Source organism: Acanthaster planci, linkage group LG13, assembly GCF_054643075.1.
Source record: "Acanthaster planci isolate LZ-2023a linkage group LG13, COTS_SCS, whole genome shotgun sequence".
Classification (NCBI taxonomy): Eukaryota; Metazoa; Echinodermata; class Asteroidea; order Valvatida; family Acanthasteridae; genus Acanthaster; species Acanthaster planci.
Genome location: NC_141789.1, coordinates 4,012,840 through 4,036,144, shown reverse-complemented (window position 1 = coordinate 4,036,144; position 23,305 = coordinate 4,012,840). Strand labels below are relative to the sequence as shown.

The 23,305-nt window shown below is 41.9% G+C and overlaps 1 protein-coding gene across 3 annotated transcripts; it reads right to left on the bottom strand.

Annotated features, from left to right (window-relative positions):
- Window positions 1-396: 396 nt before the first annotated feature.
- On the bottom strand, window positions 397-23,005 carry LOC110981269 (ATP-dependent RNA helicase DHX58-like). Of its 3 annotated transcripts, none has more exons than XM_022238691.2 (14): window positions 22,865-23,005; window positions 16,833-16,958; window positions 15,506-15,847; window positions 14,630-15,084; window positions 14,047-14,289; window positions 13,446-13,523; window positions 12,657-12,825; window positions 11,993-12,088; window positions 11,341-11,495; window positions 9,532-9,673; window positions 8,172-8,408; window positions 6,691-6,858; window positions 5,985-6,148; window positions 397-2,379 (listed from the first exon to the last, which is right to left on the bottom strand). In XM_022238691.2, the coding sequence occupies exons 2-14, from the start codon at window positions 16,951-16,953 to the stop codon at window positions 1,861-1,863; spliced, it is 2,889 nt and encodes a 962-aa protein (XP_022094383.2). In that variant the 5' UTR covers window positions 16,954-16,958; window positions 22,865-23,005; the 3' UTR covers window positions 397-1,860. The 3 variants fall into 3 exon arrangements, with proteins under 3 accessions (XP_022094383.2, XP_022094379.2, XP_022094381.2); XM_022238687.2 differs by lacking the exon at window positions 22,865-23,005 and adding an exon at window positions 19,413-19,687; XM_022238689.2 differs by lacking the exon at window positions 22,865-23,005 and adding an exon at window positions 19,413-19,687 and having other exon boundaries at window positions 14,630-15,051.
- Between the last annotated feature and the right edge of the window lie 300 nt (window positions 23,006-23,305).

Sequence of the window (23,305 nt, the reverse complement as noted above, 5' to 3'; positions counted from 1 at the left end):
TCATTTTAGGCAGTTCTTAAAATCATCTCACAATGGATAGCATTATGAATTCAGGATAATGGAAAATGTCAAAGAAAAAGAAATACTTTGAAATACATCTTCCTGAAGGCTGAAGGGTCGAAAACCTTGAGAAAACATTTGGCCAATTTTTTTTTGTTTCGTTTGGGGGGGGGGCAAGTTTGTAATAATGTGTGTGTCGTATTAGAAACAATTTGTCGTTTAAGGTATTCGGTGAAGTAGATATCCAAAATGTTTGCTGTACTGTATACAAATCTCTGAAATAAGAGTATCTCTGCCTAATTTTTGCCTTGAAGCGACCTAACGGCCACCCACTGTCTCATACATTAGTCTGTTGCCACATTGTGAATCTAAAAATCAAACCTGAAGACAACCATCTCAACTTTAGTTATTTTATTTCATGAACTAGTAAATGTATATGCATCTGTGAACACTTCAAAATAACCACTTTTCTGTTAGCAATGATTTCTTTGTAAGAACTACAGCATATATTAAAATTACCACCCGGTATTTAATTGCATTCAATTCATAGCATTTATTTTTACCAACACATTGTCTTAGGTTACATTGTATACGACACGTCATCAACTATTTTAATGCCATTTTCGCATACAGTTAGCAATTGGCATATGACCTGCCGTGTTAGTGCTTTCATTGGAATCAATGGTCAGCATATCTATATCCAGTTCATTTCACTTGGAAGTATGCCCTTCCATTTCACTTCAGTAACATAATGCAACATGAAACGCACACATTTTTAGCTGATCTTTTTCAGCAAAACAGGAGCTGCAGGAGAACGATATGTCCAATTTCACAAAATTGGTATTCAAACAACTATAAGCATAACATGCGGGAAAAAAGGATGTGACGATATTAGCAAATATGTCAGGTTAATATACTTTTGTATAAATTACTACAATTTGTGTTCAGTATTTTACTACATAAAATGTCACATACACAGACAACACAACAGTGGCATAACTATGGCTACATGTCGGGGGGGGCTGGGGCACCTGGGAGTGCATGTTTTTTTCAAGGGGGCACCACAAGAAAATAAGCTGCAGCTGCATTTCAACAAAGATTATTTGCGGATTTCAAATGGGGAGGGGGTACATGCCTCCCTAGTTACGCCGCTACAGCACAATAGCACGATGAGCTTTTATAAATGTGAAACTTTATGAAGATGGCAGAACTGTTCCCAGCATGGCAAGCAGAAGTTTGTTTTACCAAATAAGATAAACTCGGTGAGAAGTTCAGTTGACTGAATTATCACCACAAACTCAACAAAATAATAATCCACTCAGTTCAATAAAACATTAGATAAAATCATGGTGAAATTGTTTTTGTAAATAGTTGGAAAAGTGCAGCCAGATAAAAATTATAATTGAGTTGTTAAATACAACTAGGTTCTCAAGGACTGAGTCCAGAAACATTGATAGGGTGACATGTCTGTCTGGTTCGGGAGTGATTTAAGTGCATTAAAGTCAAGAACATTTGGTCTGGGCATGGAGGAAGGAATTCCTCCATGGTCTGGCGGAGGGCACTTTTACCACAGCTGGAGTGTTACGGGCACATACAGTAACATGTGCCCAAAATCTTGTACATTTTTTGCAAAGGTATTTCGCAGGGACAGTCCATCGGGGCATCCCCCAGTCACACTGCACCCTGTCTCTGCATCTTGGCCCTGCCGGAATCTTTACAGGTCCACTAACGCCCGAGTGATGAGGGGATGGTGGTGCCGAGTGTCTGGTCAGTGCTAGCTTATCCTTATTACATGCATATGTATGTTGTTATCTTGTGATGCTATGAAAAATGTGTTTTTAGGTGGGCAAGTGTGACAGTTTAATTTGGTGCCCAGATGTCATCGTCATCTTCCTCAAAGTTATCCTCATAATCCTCCATGGTCACATCAAACAATTCATCAATGTCCATCTCAGCTATTGCGTAGGACAGTCGCACTTGTTTCCAGTAGCGGTGGCTCTGTCTCTTCCCGGTGGATGTCTGGAATATCAGGTTGACTGGGGTCAAAGCAAAGACAACACAGCTCTTGTACCTCATCTGGATGCCCCACTCTTGGGAGCAGGTGGGGCTCCCGCAGAGGATGCGCTGCAGCTTCTCAAAGTCCGTCTTCTTGACGGGCTTATCGTGAGGGACCAGCCTACACTGCTTGGTAAAGGACTTGCTGAGCACCACATGGTGGGCGTTCTCAATGCAGCGGATTTCGTCCAGTGTGCAGACATGGTGGCTGCACTTGCGACACAGCAGGCTGACATTTCGTAGCTTCTCATCATGCGTCAGACGGGCCAGGCCGCGTTCCTTGACCCTACGCTCTGTGCGGTTCTTCTTTTGAATCTCAGTTATCTGGGAAACAGACAAATTAAAGTCATCAAAGCAAACAGCATGTAGCAGTACAAAAAAGAACTGAACTACCCGTCCTGTAGCAGTTAAAGTGATAATATTAACAATTGTTGACTGCTGTGATGTGGGATATGATGTTTTGAAACCTGACAGACCCATAGTGCCTTAGGCGAAGCTCAGCCTTATGCATAACTGAATAACTGAGGATGTTCAAAACATCAAATCCCACATCACAGCAGTCAAAAATTGCTTTTTCACATCTGTCTTTATGCTTTTTGTTTCTAAGGGGAATTAAGGGTGACAAAGGAATCTTTGAACATTAGTGGTTAGAGGTTCTGCGCAATATCCTACTTGTGTATGATATCATACACCCGCTGATGTGATTTCCAACGGTGAGTGTGACATGCGGTTATGTTGTCTTGTCATGTGATCGCTTGGGCCAATAAAAAACAGTATTCAAGATAGAGGTCTGACAATAGTCCATTAAGCCAATTAACCCCTTCACGGGGTTAAGCCAATTAACCCCTTCACGGCGGGATTATTTTGACCGCAACTGCTGGGCTGTGGTATGCCCTGAATGGAGGGCTCTGTCCAACAGCAGGCCCCATTGAAGCAGCAGCTGCATGGTGAATAGACTGTATGCATGTGTGGTATGTACTGATCCTCACACAATGGTGTGGTAGTAGCAGTCCTCCATAGCGAAGGGGTTAAGCTGTCTCTATTCTGCTTCGCAGCAGATAGAGACACAAGAAAGAATCACCGAAGAACTGCATCGCACTCTTTCAGAAATAGATCAGATATGACAGGTCTAGCCAACTAATATGTATGGTGGTCTGGTATAGACAAAAAGCCTGGATAGTTGAGTGAAACATGCCCGACTCGGACTTGCCAAGAATGCCAACATGACCAACAGGTAGCCCCATCTACCCATAGAAATGTCCAGACAGTGGCTATTAGTGATGGCATTTTCTTTGGGGGGTGTGCCAGAGTCAATTTGCCGACTTGTAACTTGTTCTCCAATCTCGTGTCGTGTAAAATTCACAAAGTTATCCGTGGTACACTGCATTTCATGCTTCAGAGGAAATGCTGACAGCCAACATGTATTCAGACCTGCCAACCTTTAGAATCGCAAAAGTGTATTTGGAGGTTCCAAAATGTGTTTTTTTCAATACAAATGTGTTTTTTCCAAACAGGAAAGACAAACTTACAAGTACCTTTGCGTGACTACATACTATTTGAACTTTAATACTTACTCGTGCAGGCTTAAATGGACCTTATTATTTCCTGGTGTTGCTCACAGCAGTTGGTTTCTTGCATTTACGCAACAGTTCATTTTGGTGTGCACGTTGCTGCCATGGCCTGGCTGTGGCTTGGGTGTATATTTTGTTTGTGAGAGAGTCTGACAGGACTGCAGTGCTTAGGCTGGATCTTGAGTCTGTCGCATTTTTGCGAACTATGATGAAAATTCTTTTGTCTGCAGCATTGTTGTGGGAGATGGACAGTATGGTGAAAGCCAGCTTTGAGAGGTGTTGATACTGTGGGTCGCATTCTTCGTTTCAGTGATGTAGCGGTGTTTACTGCTTTCAATGTGGCGAGATACATCATAACTCCCATGCGGGATGCTGAAGTCAGAACTACACAAAGCGCAGCGAGCGTAATGTTCACCTCTCTGGAAGGTACATGTAATATGAATCCAAATTTCTCCATATATTGCCTTTTGAAAGATTGCTTCTGTGTTCGGGTGTCTTTTTTAGAAGATGAAGCCATCGTCATTCATGCAGTTTTACGATTACGTGGGGAAAATTTTTTGCATGCACAGGAACGTACACTCCACAATGCATGCCGATCAGTTTGGTATGTGACGTTGGTATGTGATATATGATGTTTTGAAACGTGACAGACCCATAGTGCCTTAGGCGAAGCTCAGCCTTATGCATAACTGAATAACTGAGGATGTTCAAAACATCAAATCCCACATCACAGCAGTCAAAAATTGCTTTTTCACATCTGTCTTTATGCTTTTTGTTTCTAAGGGGAATTAAGGGTAAAAAAGGAATCTTTGAACATTAGTGGTTAGAGGTTCTGCGCAATATCCTACTTGTGTATGATATCCTACACCCGCTGATGTGATTTCCAACGGTGAGTGTGACATGCAGTTATGTTGTCTTGTCATGTGATCGCAATTGGGCCAATAAAAAAACAGTATTCAAGACAGAGGTCCGACAATAGTCCATTAAGCCAATTAACCCCTTCACGGTGGGATTATTTTGACCGCAACATCTGGGCTGTGGTATGCCCTGAATGGAGGGCTTTGTCCAGCAGCAGGCCCCATTGAACCAGCGGCTGTGTGGTGAATAGACTGTATGTGTGGTATGCACTGATCCTCACACAATGGTGTCAGTCCTCCATAGCGAAGGGGTTAAGCTGTCTCTATTCTGCTTCGCAGCAGATAGAGACACAAGAAAGAATCACCGAAGAACTGCATCGCACTCTTCCAGAAATAGATCAGATATGACAGGTCTAGCCAACTAATATGTATGGTGGTCTGGTATAGACAAAAAGCCAGGATGGTTGAGTGAAACATGCCCGACTCGGACTTGCCAAGAATGCCAACATGACCAACAAACAGCCCCATCTACCAATAGAGATGTCCAGACAGTGGCATCTTCATTCATGCAGTTTTACGATTACGTGGGGAAAATTTTTTGCATGCACACGAACGTACACTCCACAATGCATGCCGATCAGTTTGGTATGTGACGTTCCAATTGATTTGATACGTGCGCTACCAGGGGCATGTGTACATTGTGTACACCAATCACGAACGCTCTACTTTATGAGTTTGTGATATCGAACCGCGTGACATATGGCTTAGTCTTGCTTACAGCCGCTTCAGCTATTTTAGCTTAGATTTCACACAGCGCCCTCTTTTTTTCTGTCCATGTCAAAATTATCGAAATCCGGACGGTATTTTGTGGTGATAAAAATGTATGGTCGTATTTTCATCAATTTTTCATACAAAATATGCAAAAATCATACTAGTTGGCAGGTCTGTGTATTGTTTACGTACTACTTTTGGATTCAGTTGCTGACTGAAGCTCTATTTACTAACTGGAATTAACTATCAGGGGATGCCCCCCCCCCGTCACTGCACTGATGTATCCAGACAAGCAATAGTGAAAGATTCTTATTGAATACACCAGCATTGACAATCAGAGTGTAGAGATACATGTAGTTATAAACTGTGTAGCAAGTGGATTAAAATAATAATAATAATAAGCATTTAGTGAGCGCTCAACTAAGAACACAGCACTTTACAAACGAAAGTAATAAATTAATTAAACAATTAACATTTAAAAATATAATGAGGTTGAAACAGATAGTAAGGTTGTCATTTTGCCAGTCACTGCAATGAGATGTCATTTTGCAACTTGTGGTATTCCTAATAATGGTGCTGATCAGAAGAGTTTGAGTTGTGAGGAATTTGATATCATTATCATATCAACTAGCCATTATGATGAAAGGCAAGTTCAAAATAAGCAAAAAGAGAAAGGGAAAACAAGTGTGGTCACTTTTATTTTGTGGAATACAAGTTAATGTACTCGTACCTTTTCAAGAAACTTTTCTCTGTCCATTTCCTGCATTTTCTGAAGGCTCTCTGTAGCCTTGTACATCATCTTCTCACGGATGCGGTTTCGGAACTCACGGCTGGTCAGGGCAAGCTCTTCTGATATCACCAAGAAAAACTTCCCACCACGGGCCCTGCTCCTTCCTAACAACACGCAGTCATACAAAAGAAAGCGAGAACCGAAGTGCAAGCAAAATCATCAAACCAATATTGTGACACAGAATATTGGATGATGAGCTCATTTTCAGAGCTTCAAGTTTCTCAAAATGTATGACCTCCCTGCAAACCCTTCCAGACTTTGATCCCAATCTTGTCTACAATTTTGTTGTGAGCCTTGATTATTCATCACCAAGCTAAATATTAGCAACACAATAAAGCCGAACATTAGAGAGTTCTCACTAGAATAAAAAAATATGAAGAAGGCAACGTGTAACTCCTCTGTGACATTTAAAAGACAATGCCTTTAAAGCTGCTTTTAAATTTACAACTAGTATAGTTACAGAAAGGTGGACACATGTCCATAACTTATTGCAACACTGCTGTAGGAATTGTGCCTTAAAATTCAAGTCTACCTAGCTCAAATCTCTTGGATGAATCGGCTACATGTATACTGTTACTATCATTAACAAAGGAGGGGATGATGCATCCTGATAGGCCCTTCTCTAGACAAACAGCCATTTCTCTACCTTTGGCCTGGACTCTTCCAATCTCGTTGGAGATGTAGTTACAGCATATGACCACATTACACTGCTGGATATCCAGTCCTTCCTCTGCTACCGAGGTGGCAACGATCAGTCTGTGTTTGCCCTCACGGAACATATCCAGCAACTCCCCTTGCCTGGTTTGAGTCATGCCTGTAAATACACAAATCCTGGAATGAAAACTCTGGGAATCATAATTAATGCATGATTTCTGGCATCCCTAGGTTGACACTGGTGGGCTACATCCATTCCCTACCCTCCATCATAATCTGTCTATCCAAAAATTGTAGCCTTTTTAATTTGAACTTCATATTCTTTTTATTTCTGACATTGTGCAAAGCATTTGGAAATTTTTAACAAATGCTCAAACAACAAACAACAAAAAAGAATTTCGGCAAAGAAATTTGTCAGTAACAGGTTATCTCCCAATAAAGAATGATTTAAAAGTACCTGCCACTTCCTTTCCTTCTATTTTTCCATCATGAGAGAATTGGTGTGAGATTCAGAAAGAGGACAAAATGAAACTAGCCTCCATAAAACCTTGCCTGGGCGATATTCAAGGAGCTGCTTGTGTGCACAGAAATTTGATCTTTATAAATGCACATTACTACCACTTACATGCTACACAACAGTATGATGAGAATTAAAAGTGCTGTTATCCAACTTTCACCGATCACTTTGCTGAATTCCTGAAACCTACCAAATATTTTCTGGTTTTGACAATCTGTTCAAATTATTTATAACTCCATTCCAACAATTGAAAAGTGTCAATTTGCAGATTTTTTTCCTTTTAAACTGGGCTTCTTCCGTTTTGAACCCTACGTTTTACAAACCACTGTCCTCACGTGAGGGTGCTTCCGATGAGCCAATTTGATATTTCAAACAAAAGTCACAGTCATTTCGGAACCAAACTATGTGTACAGGTTGGCATGTAGCTGTGCTGACAGGGGATTGACTGACATCATGAGTGCGTGGTGCTGTTCTTGAATGACCTCATCAGCTGCATTTTATTTGGGGTATGCACTAGCTGTAGGAGCACTGAACTGGCTCAAAATTGCTTGCAAAAAAAAAAGTGAGGGGCATACAATTTGGGCATGAAGCCATGTTTTCGGGAGAGGGGGGCAGGCCAATTTGTCTGCACTTCCAAGCACAAGTATCAAATGGGACGGTGGCGCACACAAATGCACCAGTTATGACCTTTTAAGTACCTCTAAATGAAGTAAAAAGTATTTGTGAAAAGCATATCTCCATTTCTTGAAAAACTTGGTTCTGCAGGATTAGTGGAGATGTGGTCATGACAAGATTCTTTCCCTGTCCATAGACTGCTACCATGCAGCTCCCAAAGCTTGAAAATCATTCGGTAGTAGAGAGAATAGGTCAAGGAACTACACACTATGTATTTTGATTTTGTTTTCTTAGAGTTGCAAAGTTCTGTGCAACTGCCAGAAGTGCAAAGAAACACTAACCTTCACTCCCTCCAGTTCCGGTCAGTATGCCTGCCCGTAGGCACTGAAGGCCGGGCGCAGTCTCCAGCCATGCGTGCAAGGCCCTTGCCGTGGCGCGGGTCTTGCAGAAGAGGATGCCGCGGGAATCTGAGTTCCCGACCAATGTGTCCGTCAGGAGCTTGGTCAGACACGCCAAGAGTGGATTCTGAAGTTTTGAGTCTGGATTTACAGCCAGTAGCTTCAAATATTTCAGCTTGCCTATATGCAAGATTACAAAATGGTATAAATATGCTACATTTCACTGATAGATATAACTGTGAAGATGTGCTCACGTCACTGAAGTTGGACTACACTTTTAATCAGAATGTAGACCGAACCTATTTGTTCCACTAAACAACACTTTACACTTTTCTTAAAGAGTTTTAGACTATTATTCAGAAGGGAAAATATGAAAAAGGAGTGAAATTGAGGCACTTCAGAAATGTAGAATACAACATAGTCTTTCTAGAAATAAACAGGAAACATGATTGAATGGCAGTATCACTGTCAATGTCTGATACATGTGCAGACCTGCCAACCTCTTGGATCACAAAACTGCATTCTGAAAATTCAAAAGTGGTATTTCTCATTAAAAATGGTATTTTGTAAAAAAATTGCATATTCTTCCCCGTGATCATTTTGACAACTTGTCTGGATTGGGTCTGACATTAGTCCGAGTAACTCGGACGAGATGGCATCAACACTCTCCTTCACACATAAAATAATCACACGAATTCATGGGCAGCCAATCACAACATAATGATTGGGTGGTTGCTGGATGCTGTTTACACACGAGGTTTGTACACACGCGTGCATACCCTGTACGCACATCCATTTACATTGTACATGTACGTATGCAAACGTATATGGACATGTACATGTGTACATTTGCAGCTGTTTTTTTCTGGAATAATGTACACTTGCAACTGTTGAATTGCGACTTTTTTCAGGCGTGTCAAATTTGTCAAAACCCATATTTTATGGGGGAAAAAATGTATGATCGTATTTTCAAGAATTTCGGCTAAATCGTACTAGTTGTATGCAGGTCTGCATGTATACAATATTCCAAGTAAGTCTGATTTTAATAATAAGAAGGGTACATCAAATTCCTGTTACTGTGTCACACTTCATTTCAACTTCCATATCACAAACACACAAGTAAAAGCTGGTGGCTTTACAATTAATCAGCATTTGTACGGGTAATTTTCAAACTATAGTTCAGTTCCACAAAAACAGTTTATTTGGTACTCCGTACTCCAGTGAGTAATCCATCTATTGTCACCTTGAAATAATTCTACCAACTGCTACTCCGTACTCCAGTGAGTAATCCATCTATTGTCACCTTGAAATAATTCTACCAACTGCTGTTCGTCTGGATTGAGGCTTTTGGTTCCAAACTGAAGACCCTCTATGAAGGTTTTGATGTGGTTCAGTGCATCCTTTGTCCTTGCATCACGGTTGATGTAGAGGCAGTCATTGTATTCCTGAAATCAAATTGGTGTGAGACTTTCACATTCAGCATTTATCACCACATTCTCGTTATCACAATGAACCACATCAGTGTTTAGTATCCTTATACTGAAGATGCATAAGCTCAACCTAGAAGTGATCAAAATGCTGTCTGACCATAGAGGAAGGACACAGAAGGAGCTTCAACTCAGGCACTTCAAAGTGTTCAATGATGGTCGCTGCCGAGTCAGACGAATAATAGAAAACATTTCAAAAATATCTGATTACTGCCAGCATCTTAGCCGAACAAGCAGGGCCAGTAATATCCTAGCAATACTTGTAGTTTTTTGCTTGCAATTAAATACAAATTATCTCTGTGACCAGGAAATAGAGAAAGCAAAATCCCTGATATTAGATCTGCTTTTGCCATCCTAAATAAACTTTTGAAATGTTGACACACTGTTCCAGTATCCATGCAAAGTTTGTAATTTTATTCTCCTCCATCCAATACGTCAGTGTTCAAAGACCTGGTACGAATTCGGCGAAGACTGGCCAACAAATGTTCACTACTACTGGAAAGCTTAGTTCATTAGGAACAAAATGTTCTATTTCATCATAGGGAGTGATCGTGAAATCTCATAAAATACTCTTTTGTACTAATGCCACAATAAAAATGATTCAAACAAAACACAAAATCTTGTAAACAACCGAGCTATTTATTTCCAAAATAACTCCAGAAAAAAGAGCCCATCAACCACTTCGTGCAGGGGCATTTTTCAATGTTGATGATACTGGGCCGGCATGACTATCAGTCTGTTTTCAAAATCGTTCAAAAATTCATCATTTCATTTAATGGTCGTGTATAGCCGCACGAAGTAACCTTTAGGCACTATTCTAGGTTGACAGGTGACCGTCATTGACGCCCGAGTATTTCAGCCAGGCCTGCAGCCTTGTAAACAGAGCTCAGATTGTGCGGTGTTATATAACTGTCTTTTGTTCATGAACCTGGCTCAGTGCACTGCTGACCTCTTTTCAATAGGGGCCAGATTAGCGTGCAGTGGTGCTGTGTGGCTCATCTTTTGTTCGGAGTACAGTCTTATGTTACAGGACCCTGTTTCCTTTGTCCGAGTTTGGAGACCCCGGCCACGCATATAAACCATACGTCTCCGATTTCGGAGTCCCTGGCAGGAAGTGGTTAAGGGCAATGACTGCACATATAAATTTAGGGCACAAGCAACTGCGCAAGCATTACATTTGATGTTGTCATGAGATCATACCAGGTACCAACAAAGGCATAAATATTCAATGTCCTATACCTCAGTACACAAAGTTTTAAGGATGCAGATTACCAGTGAAAAATTGCAGCAGCAATCATAGGGTACAAAGGGATTTCGTAGTTGTGAAACACATGGTGCGTAGCAAGCATTCTCTGCGCTCTGGCTATGGACATACCAGGCATGCCAGAAAGCGGTAATTGGCCAGATGTTAAAGCCCGGGCAGTTCAAACTCCTTCTGTGTCCTTCCTCTATGGTCTGACAGTCCTGTAATACCTGAAGTTCTGAACACTATTTACTCTGAACACTGCCTAACTGATGAAAAGCTGCATACTAGTCCACCTTATGTGTCACAGTCCAACTTTGCCTTGAGATATGCTGAGCCAGGTCAAACTGTACACTCACCATGTCTTATTATTCATGCCTACCTTCAAATGGTCCTTGCAGGTGATTAGTCTTCTGCGAGCCTGTTCATCCGGGACACTTTGGATGATATATTTCCCCATTTGAACCAGCCAGTTTTCATAACCCTGGGTGCCTCGCCTTGGCATCGAAGCAGGCTGTTTCATCCAAGAGTTGCCCTCTTTACAAAACAGAAAATATATATTATGTTATCGACCACAGTTTTAAATAAACTTTGTTTACTGGGTAGATATAGAATTAATAGAAATAGAAATGCTTGATCTTTTTTTCATCTGATTTTTTTTAGCAATCTCCATGAGCCTCTGAATAAAAAAGTAAAAAGAAGAAAAATTCAGTGTGCTGATTAGGTGACCATTTTGATATTTTTTACAACAGGGGAAATTGGTTAGGAAAACTATGGCATGCGCATATGAGCGATTCATCAAATCTCATCATCTCATCAGGAAAATCTCATCAGGAAATGTTAAGCAAACAGAGGGATTGCACTTCACATTTTTCAAAAAGTTCCTTGCTGTGCTAAAGGAATCATTACCGAGTACCAACAGCAAGGGGTCAACATGACTTTTATATGATTTTTAAAAGGGATGTTCCTGATTTTAATGGCACTTAATGATTTTCAAGTCAAGAATTATAACGAAAGGATTCCTAATTAACTACCTGGAGTCTGTGATATTTTGGCTTCAATCTTTGCCATTATGCCATGGACCTCTTGTACAAATCCATTGTTCTTGCGGCCTGGCACCTCGAAGATATCTGGCAATATAATAGGCATCAATGGGACACTTACTTGTTTAAACATTCACGTACACAAAAGCAGCAAACGTAACAGTTTAATTATAGAGTAAGGCATTACCACTGATCTTATTTCAACCTGAATTTAAAAAAATCTGAAGTCAGCCTTCGTAGTCTTTTCATGGTTCAAGACAATCGAGTCCAAAATACACAAAGCTAATCACTATCACCTTATACAACGTGCGTTTAATTTGAATGACCCAATCTGTTGTAGTATAAAGACATGCCTGCAGGACACCAGCACAGTGCTTGAGTGTCTAAACGACAACTTGCAATAATGCATTATATATAATACAGTGTAATTCAGTAACACAGTAGAAATAACGAAACTACGTATTGTAACTGTAAATTCACCTCAAAGTCATTGAAGTCTTAGCCTAGCTGCTGCGTTACTGGGCTACTTGTGTGTGCGTGCATTGCATAGGTTGCATCTATAGGCCTATGTACAGTTCAGCCTCAGTTCTCAATCCAATCCAAGATATGACAATATCCTATCAGCTTTGTCAACTACATGTATTTGGTGACGTACCTTCCTCTGGTTTGTCCCGTATCTGTCGCAGCTCCTCCTGGTTGCATGGATCCTGAACCATACAGATTTCCTCGGCGTCCAGATTAGCACACATCTTCATGATGTGGTATTCTGCCTCGTAGGCGGTGCTTGCTTTGCCCACCCCCATAGAGGCGGTCAGCCCAAGTACCTGGTGTTGCAAGGGGACAAAGATTGAGATATGCAAGGGCACATTTTGACCTACTGACAGCTTGATAAAGGCATACTTTGCTTTATTGGGCACCGTACTCAAAGCTTGTTCATTGGGATTCATGAAGATCTTTACATTTGTAAACAACAAAACTTCTCATATAAATCCTTTGCTTTAGCTTTCCAATGCTCATTATAACACATTTTATTAACTCCCTGTTGTAACACATACCCTTGAAGAGTAGTGGATTGTATGCATTCTTCAAACCAGAACCATCCCTTCAACACAGCTCACTCCATACCCTCAACTCCAATCGCGCAATTTGTTTTCTTGACGATACACAAAGAACCAACTTCCTTTTCAGCCGCCGCTTTATTCCAAATTTATCTGGGTCATTGTGGCATCTTAATTTGTATTTAACCTTGAAACAACCTATGATGTGTTCACAAATATACATGTAGGGGAATTATTGTTGTTTGTTATAAATTCATATACATGTTATTTTGGACAGTGATTTCTCATTCGTTAAAATTTACCATTCTTGTTTTGTGGAAATGAAGCTTGTTTCAAACTGAATTAGAATTGAGCAGATAATGTCTTTTGCTGGCTAGCACTCTTACCTGGGGTCTTGGAGTTGCTGGAGAGGACAGTTTCATATCACGGTAGTAAGCCATGATTCTGTTATAAGGATCGCCTTTCTGTAAATGCGCAAGAAAAAAAATCTAAAAATTCAAATTCTGATACTGGAAAAAACCTCAAAATATGAAAATTTGACAGAGGGGTCAAATCAAACTTTATTACTAAACAAAGATCAAAATTACCCACAAGCCTTAAGCAGAACATTACAAGGCCAACGATACAATTCATCTGGACCAGACAATTACAAACAAGACAAAGTAAACAATTAAAAACAAATGACACGAGTATATATACAAATAAAGCATTCATCTATGAACATAACATTAAAATTGGATTTTAATGATAAGAATTTCAAAAAACAATTTATAGTTTAATCATTCCATAAATCTACTTGAAATATAGTTATGCAAATGCTGGCTTCCTCCATTCCTCAAAGAATTATGAGGACTTTGTATGTAAACGTTAGAAAAGATTTAAATAGAAAGTGAGATTAGCATGCATGACAGGATAACTGGCTGGACAAATGAAAAGAAGCAGCACGTAGCATATAAATGTACATGTACATCAGCTACATCATTGTACCTGGCAGTGATGGCACTCATCAAAGATAAGGAGGCCAATACTGGAGAGCTCCATGCGTTCATTGTCGTCCTTAGTCCCTTTCAGTTCATTCAGCAGAATCTGGGCTGTCATGACCAGCACGTCGTGCTCCTCCAACAGGTCGACCAGTGAGCCACAGTTGCTCATCTCGCCGCTCAGGCCCATAATGCTGTTCTGGCTCATGTACCTCTGAAAGACGTTCCGCTGTTGCTCCACCAAAGGTACCTGAAAAGGGGACAGGGTATGCCGGGCCTTGCTCCTTGAGTGTAATTGATGCCTCTTCAGCCTAGATATCACCAATTTGTGACAACCTCTTCCATGGAAATTACTGCAGAATGCCAAAACTGATCAGTACAGATTCCGAACAGATGTAGGAAAGTGGCCTGGATAATAGCTAGAGGCAGCCATATCACAAAGTGCCAAGGATCATTTTTGATTTCCAAGAGTGCATAACAATTTGGGTCAGGCAGATATTGGAGCACCTTGCAGTGATGTGAACTTAGAGTATTTTCCTGGAGCATTCATGTATATTCAATTGGTTTGGAGGGTCATCCGAAAGACTCACCTTGTTGACGAGGAAGACTACCTTGTTGGATCCACCTGCTTCGACCTGAGCGGGATTTCCAGAACGCTGCCCTACACCATCCTCCCTGTCGAGGAATGCCTTGACCAGCCTAGCAGCCACCAGAGTCTTGCCTGAGCCAGTGGGGGCCACGACCAGGCAATTCTTGCCCTGCAGCGCAGCTGCCACCAGCTCCTCCTGGTAGCCACGCAGCTTGAGAGCTCTGGGCTCATCACCACTTGAGAAGTCAGCGTCGCAGGTCTCCCCTTCTTCCGTGCTGGATTGCGGGGAACAAGCCCCGGTCCATGATGGGTCGCATCCGCTGGTGTTCTCAACTGGGCTGCTGCTCTCGAAAATGTTGGGCTTGTCAACAATGATGCTTGTGTCCATGCTTGAACTACAACAGCAGTCCTCCATTTCAACATCTTCAGGAGAAAGATTGTTGGTACTACAATTATCTAGAAAAAATCAAAACAACAATCAGTAGTATATAAGAACCCATAAATTTCGCTGTACCAATTTCCAATATAAGTGAATATATGCATTGTACATCCACTCATTCAAAAACCCAAGACCAGATTAAGGTTTCTAAAAACATATTTGAAGACTATCAAATGAGACATTACACAATACAGCAAAGTTCTATGCTAAGTAATACATCTTGTCTACATTTATGTTAGATTTTACCAGCTAATTTTAGAAATGAATGCAATTTATTAAAAAAACAAGATAGAAACCTGAAGACAAGCAAAACAAAAATTAGAATAAATATGGTGAAAGTTTTCATGAATTTAAGTGACATGCGTACATGTATGTAATATCCCCTTTCTCTTTTACAGTAACACAGATAATGCAAAGATTTACAGCACACACATGTACCTGTGCAATTAGATGGACAAGAAAGGTCAGTCAGTTCGTTAGCGAGCTTTGTTAGACCTGTGTGTCTTAGACCTTCTATCATTTGCCGAAATCCATCTTTGCCTCTCTTGGGAATAATGCCGAGAAGACGAACAGCTCCCCTGATGTCGCCGTGGTACTGGGCCGTCTGTCGAATGCTCTCCTTTTCCTCTTCCAAGAGGCAGTGCAGGTAGGGCAACATCTCACATGGAGCCATTTTGTTGAGGGAGTCATGGAAGGCTTGTATCAGGTGCCTCCACAAATTGTGGGATTCGTCCTCGATGCCTGGGACGCCTTCAATGAAGTCGGCGATGAAGCCACTCCCTAAGGGAAAGAGAATGACGAAGAGCATTGTCATCAATGCCAACAATGATACACCATGTCTTGAATCCTGTAACTTGGTGGCAAATTTAGCAACATGATCTGTCACTGATTTTGCATCCGCTGAGAAGGTCCATACAACGATCAAGGCTTCACTTCAATGAATCTTTGGAAAACTTTGAAAAATGCTTACAAAACCATATGTGTGCATATTGATTACATGACATCAGCAAATAAATTTATGTTTATTACTCAACATATTGAAATAATATCCTAAAGTTATAACTATTGGTCATAGTGAGGCAAGTTAATCCTGGCTATTTCACTAGGCATGTGCATGATTCTAGGCAAAAGATCACAGAGCACACCGTTTGAAAGCAAAGAAACTGTTAACTGAAGTGACATGTTTTTAATTGATACATACTTGTAGTTACACATGAAACAAGTCAGGCTTCATTTTACAAACGTTAATTCAAAATTTCATTTTTTTTGTGGAAACACCCTTCATGCCATCTAAGAGAGTGCATTCTGCAACACACCCCCTTAGCTGAAACAGTCTGCACTGGTTGGGAACATTTTCTAAGGGAATCTGACCCACTGATAAGAACAGGCTGCACCCCAGTTGCAGAAATGGATCAATTTTTCAAATGAAACACAGACATTTCAAGTTTTGAAATGCATACTGATATTTGCTTTGCCTTCCCAAAACACCTACAAGTAACAAAATTGTTGTTCTAGCCAACAACCGGACCATTTAAACTTTTTCTGTCAAGAAATAAAGAAAAAGAGTCTTCAACTCTATAGCTATGTTTTAGCCAGTGGCCAACTACCATTGCAACGTATACACGTTGAGACGCGGCAAAGAAGTCTTGTAGTGAATTCTTCCTCTTAGTGTTTATGTCAAGTGTTAACATTGTAAAATACTCAAACGTAAGTACCAAAAACAGTGTGATCGGAAAAGATGCAGGCATTATTGGTGTGACCTCACCTTTATCTCTCAGGCATTCAATAAAAGCTGTGTACGTCCCTTTGCCATTCAATCTGGTCAGGCGGTCAAGAAGCACGTTGACAGGAGATTCTTCACGAAGAAGTTGCTCTATATTTCCCATAGTTTCTACCATGAAGGAAAAAACAAAGAGACTATATTTTTGGGCACTGGATCAGGCATGGACACCCAATCCAATGTGCCAAATGATAAGATTTTTGCCTGATCCAAAGAACCTTAAGATTGCCATGGCATGGCATACCATACGAATGGATTTTGTGAGAATTCCATCAATACGGGCGTTACATAATAGAGCCCCTTGAAGAGTGTGCAATGTGCTGGCCAATCACAATTTGCAAAATCTGTCAACCCAATTAATACGAATTTGGAAAGGGTCGACAGATTTAGCACATTGTGACTGGCCAATGTGTTGCAAACTCTTGGAGGTTTGCTATAGTGAATTGTCCGTATTAACTCCCTAGGAAAGGATCCTGATACCTCTGAAGTCACAACAGTTCACCTCTGACATGTACATGTAGCAATTTCTGGTGTTACTATTTAAAAATGCACAGAAAGTGGATACGTTGGGCGCGATTGGTCAATATACAAAATTGGTTGATCTTTCGTGATATGTTGATCTCATTGCGGGATTGTTCATAATTCTAACATCAACCAACTGCCTTTTCTTAACAATTCATGCTTGTGGATGGTTGTTTTAAACAGGGAAGTAAAATTGCAGATTTAATACAGGATCAACCAATGGGCAGAACAATCATGCGGTAATACAGATTGGCTGATCATGCCTAACAGGTGATTAATTTCAAACATCCCTGTTTCTTATCTGGTGTTAAGGAGCCATTTTTATATTTCGATTTCAGTTGTCAATTTGAGCTCATCGGAAACAGCGTAAAGACATATTTTCAAAACATTTCAGAAGTAAGCACTATTGTATTGTGTTTTTGACAAAAATTTGAGGATATAAATAAAAGATGATAAGGGGCTGATAAGGGATTAATTGGCTGGTCTTACAAGTTCATGTAAGACTGAATGAGGAGAATTAACACTGGTTATGATCCTTGGCTTTGGCTTGGGCTATTATTAGCGTCCATTTAACCAAAGTGCATGTAGCAATACTTATTAACTAAGGAAATGATGAAAATTCAACATGGTCAAAGTGTGCCAATTAGCAGACTCCACCACACACACATTCCCTGCAAACTTTATCCTATTAAGGTGATTCAGTGAAAAGAGGACAAAGTACGATGTATGTAACTGTGGCAATAACATATAAATGTTGCACAGCTGTTGAATAGAGTGACCCATTAGCCATCTGAAAGCAATGGAATGCCCTAAAAAGTCACATTTAGCAGTGAACATATGGAGGTATTCACTTAGAAAACACTGAATTGTTCAGACTGGTCTAATACGGTTTGTGCACAGCTACTGGATCTGTAAACAGGGCCCTTCATGCACTCCTCAATCGACAGAGGAGTATAAGAAAGGTCGTGTTTACGGGAAGGGCTGATGGCTTTGCACTGTAACTGGCTAGTACATTGTGCATGGCCTGTGATTGCGAGGTTGGCACTTCCGGTTAGCGAAGTGGTCTTTAAATTATTTGGTTTGCCATTGGCAATACTTTGGCTATGGCACGGGCAAAGTGTTGGCTATGTGATAAAAACATGGGCTTGGTACAGTCACAGTGTGGTATTCTGCTCATTAAGTATCACTGATCACATGTCTTTTGGCAATATATTTCAAATCATTGCTTATCTTGATTAAAATTGGATGAACGAATAAAGTGTAGCGTGAATACTTTCAGCAATGAGAAAGAAAATGAACAAATATCGAATCGATAACCGCTGTTTGTGAGCGAGCTCACGTGGCCTGGCAGGAATTTACCCACAATGCTCATCACATTGTTAGCTGTGACCCCCGTGTGACGTATTTCCTTAGTTAAAATCTGTGCAGGCCACCAGCCCTTCCCAGCACCCTTTTCAGGCACTAGCTGACAAGTGCTGCGGCTGTATATGGAATTTGGAAATGATGAGACTGGTCCGGAAGTGTTTTCTAGGTTGGCCTAAATGCTTAAACATTGTCACTGCTAAAGTTGACAATGGAAAGAGTTCTATATGTGGACAACACTTATTTTTCCCTTAAAATGTTAGAACAACCATCAAAAAGTGATAATATGTCATAAAAAGTGAAATTTAGCTAAGAAGATTCGAAAGCATTAACTTAGAAACCTTTTTTTTTCAGACAAGTCTCAAAGATTAGTGCACGTGGGGCATCAAGTGTTGTCCGTATATGGAACTCCATTAATAACATCTAAAAAAGAAGTACGGTGCAATAACAATGGACGCTCATTATTATGCACTGTTTTTCTTTTGTTCGCCGATGTTTGTAGTGTCTTAGGCTTGGAATTCTTTCCCAACTGGACCCGTAAACTGGAACCGTACACAGGACCCTTGGTACACTAGTTCCTCCATCGACGGAGAAATATACGAAGGGCCCTGCTTCAGGATCAATTTCCCAATTGCTCCTATCTCATCCTGTCAACTTGAAAAAAGGCAACCAACTGCTTACCATGATTGACACCATTTTTGCTGTAAAGAAGGGACAGGAATTCGGACGTCAAATGGAAAGATTCCACCAAATACGGCCGGAAAACATCTGTGATTATTTTCAGCCTTGGATCTCCATCCTCTTCTGGAAAACAGTTGGCCATTTCCCGTCGACAAGTTTTGCAGCACCGATTCGCCAAAAGAATGATAAACTAAAGCCTCGACGAAAAGAAGTGCTACTCTTACCCCGTCTGTATGCCATGAATGTGTCATGTCCGAGTCAGCGGCAATACGGTGTTTTGGTTCGCCCTTTCCGGGGATTCCCCCAGTGAGAAATCCCACGGTTGTTTTAACCAATCACAAAATTCCATGTAGATTCGCTTGCTAGTATCCGACGACTGTTTGCAGCAATATATTTTCATGATTTTTTTTTGGGGGGGGGAAGTCCACGCTTTCCAAGGGGGAAGGTGGACAGAGGTTAACTTTTTCAGAGACACCTCACCCCTTTTATTGTACTTAAAAGTGCCAAACACGTACCAGTACTTTAGAAAAGACCACCGTTGAAGGTGCCTGTACATTCTGTAGATGAAAAAAAAATCATTATGCCGCTGGACTAACTTTATACTAGGTTTGCCAGTGGATTTTAGATTGTATTTTCCTCAGATTTTTGTGGGTAAACCCAGCAGGAGATGGCCCGGTCAAGGGGACAGTCTCTGAGAATGTAGTGCGTCTTTGAAGTCCATTGCAGATGTGTGGGTATGTGGTGATTGAATTCATCGACATGTAAACATTCCAAATTGAAGGGGGTTGAGGGCCACAGGGGTGGGCTTATCACACCGGCGGCGGAACGATTTTCAAAGTGAGGGCCAGTCGTTGACAATCAGGCATCATCCATGAATAGGTTGATCCATTATACCCCACTCAATTACAGAACCTGCAAAAAGTTGGGGGGGGGGGGCTCCCAGTCAAAAAGTGGAGGGCCGATGGCCGTCTGCCCCCCTTCCGTCTGCCGCTAGTGGGTTATCTTTGTGTTCAAAACTTAAATTGAGGACTGAAATTGAGGAATGTTCCAAATTATTTCACTTCCTGGATTCAAACATGAAATGGTTAATTCTTACGATAGTGGAAATCTTCGAGCATACGAGGTGACGTAATAGGTAAGTCCCTTTACTTGTGAAATCCCTCGTTTTATTATCCACTTGTCACTATGGGGCGTCCCTACTCGACAAATAAACTGCGAATCGGGAAAACGCAGCGTTTCGTTCAGTCCCAGTGGAGAAGTCATTTTATTTTCATTAATCTGGAGTTGGGGGAATACGAGCGTTTCACAATAGTGCGCCCCCAGGAGTTTGCAACGCGTTGACCAATCACAGTGCACAAAATCTGTCGACCCAATGCGCGTTTGGTACCGGTAAGGATCGACAGATTTCGCGCACTGTGATTGGTCAACGCATTACAAACTCTTGGAGGCGCACTGATGTGAATCGAGCGTATTGTTTACTAGTAGGCAAAGAGGTCGGCGCGTTGTATAATTGTCTTGATTTCGAAATTTATAAGTGCGTTATTGACAAAACCAAGCAAAACCAACGAGCGGAACTTGGAAGCGGGGGGGAAGGGGGTTCGTTCGACCCCCCCCCCCCCAGCCTACGGGCCTGAACTCCGCACTTACACCGGTGAACATGTGGTAGTCCTCGGAAACCAAGTTGAAGTTAAGTACCAGTACCACGCAAAGATGTACGAACTCTCACTACTCGTTGTCAAAGGTGACGGACCAAGCTCATATGTGGAAGGATCTGGCTTCGGAAATTAAACTGGACTGGCAACAAATCAATTTTCTCCATGGAGCCACCAGTATCGATGAGGTGCTCAAAACTCACTCAGCGTTGTTCAACGATGAGCAAAGCACCACAGCCAAAATGTATGTCGACAAAGATGCACCGTGAGCGGCGCTTCTGTAAAGCACGAGTTGTTTCCTACGCTATATGCAGAAATTGGTGGGAAAAGAACGTGACAGCCTACAAGCTGCAGGATTCATCGAACCACATGAGTTCTCCGAATGGGCAGCACCCATCGTCCCAGTCCCCAAGCCATGCAGATCGGTCATCCGTGAGAGTATGCGGGGATTATAAACTAGCATTGAACATGGTTGCAAAGTTTGATAAGTATCCAGTATACCGAAAATCGGATTTGTTTGCATTGCTTGCGGATGGAACTACATTCACCGAGCTTGACCCCTCGCAAGCATAAATTATCAACAACTGATCCTGGGTGAGGCGTCGCGTGCCTACGCGGTCACCAACAACACATCGCGGCTTGTTTGGTTACACCCGCTTACCTTTTGGTGTTGCTCCTGCGCCCGCAATTTTCGAACATACAATCGAGAACATTTTGCAAGGAATACCACGTGTGACTGTATACGTCGATGATATCTTGATCACGAGCACCGATGACCAGTCTCATCTCGCTACACTGTCGACTGTGTTGGCTCGTTTTTGAACTAGCTGGCCAACGCCATCCACAACACACCGGCACCAACAAATGTGCCTGAACTGAGAGCATACCTAGGGCTGCTTATAATAAGTTCTTGCTGCAGCTACCGACAACCCTTGCTGCCTTGTATCGACTTCCGTGCAAGGACACAAGATGGGGATGGGATGCTGAGGAAAAGAAGCGTTCAGTGCTTTCAAAGATCTCGTGCTGTTATCGAACCTGTTGGTGCTCGTCGACCCGAGAAAGATGTCACCGTATCAGGCATTGTGATGCATCGCAATATGGAATCGGGGGGTCAACTCGTAAGTCCGACGCCTCATAAGTCCGAAAAAAGCGTTTTAAAAAGTCCATAAGTCCAACGCCTCATAAGTCCGACAATTTTGTTTAAAAGCTCTAGCGGTTTTTTCGGCCCATGACATACATCCGACGCCTCAAAAAAACCCAACGCCTCGAAAGTCCGACGTTTGATTGACACTCGTTACGAGCGTATGAAGACAGCGCTAGGAACAAGACTGATTCCCGGTGTATGAAGACAGCGCTAGGAACAAGACTGGTTCCCGGTGTCAAGTATGGTGTACTCTTTATGAGTCGTCGGACCTTTGAGACGTCGGAACTATGAGGCTGAAAAAAAATTGCCCATAAATCCGACGCCTCATAATTCCGAATATTCGTTGAGGCGTCGGACCTATGAGGCGTCAGACTTACGATACACACCCGGAATCGGTGCAGTCCTTGCCCACAGAATACCAGATGGTTCGGAAAACCAGTCAGTTTTGCCTCGCACACATTGGCTCTGGCCGACTGGTGTTTGCAGATCGAAAAGGAGGGCCTCGTTTGCGTGTTTGGTGTAACTATGCTTCACATTTACATCTATTGTCTTCATTTCAAGTTAATGACCGACCACAAGCCTCTCCTGAGCCTCTTCAATGAAGAAAGAGCAGCACCGCCTCAAGCGTCTGCTCGCATTCAGCGCTGGGCTCTTACCTTAGCAATGTACGAGTACACGCTAGTCTTCAAATCGACCACAGCCCAAGGAAATACAGACGCGCTGAGTCGTTTACCCTTGCCTATACCGCTCCTGCCGAAGTGCCGGTTCCCGCCGAGACTGTTCTGATATCATGAAGAGCACTCAATGACACGCATCTCCTGTCTCGGCATCGCACATTTGCCCTTCGACTAGACGCGATCCTCTGTTGTTCAAGATACTTGGCATTGTGGGGGAAGGATGGCCCTCACACAATAGCGTGGAGGAGGATACTGAAACCCTACAGAGTTCGTATAGTGAACTTTCTGTGCAAGATAATTGCCTCATGTGGGGCAATCGAGTGATCGTCCCACCACAAGGGCGAGAGCACATTCTCCATGGCCTTCACGAAGGTCACCCTAGGCATATTCCGGATGAAAAGTCTCGCCAGAGGGTTCGCT

What these genes read in the sequence shown, in the direction of transcription:
- LOC110981269 (XM_022238687.2), bottom strand. Translation starts at nt 19,554, where the DNA reads ATGGCCAACTGTTTTCCAGAAGAGGATGGAGATCCAAGGCTGAAAATA. An exon ending in CAAAAATGGTGTCAATCATG is followed by an intron (nt 16,959 to 19,412) that starts GTAAGCAGTTGG and finishes CCTTCATGGTAG; the next exon opens with AAACTATGGGAAATATAGAG. An exon ending in TGAATGCCTGAGAGATAAAG is followed by an intron (nt 15,848 to 16,832) that starts GTGAGGTCACAC and finishes TCTTTCCCTTAG; the next exon opens with GGAGTGGCTTCATCGCCGAC.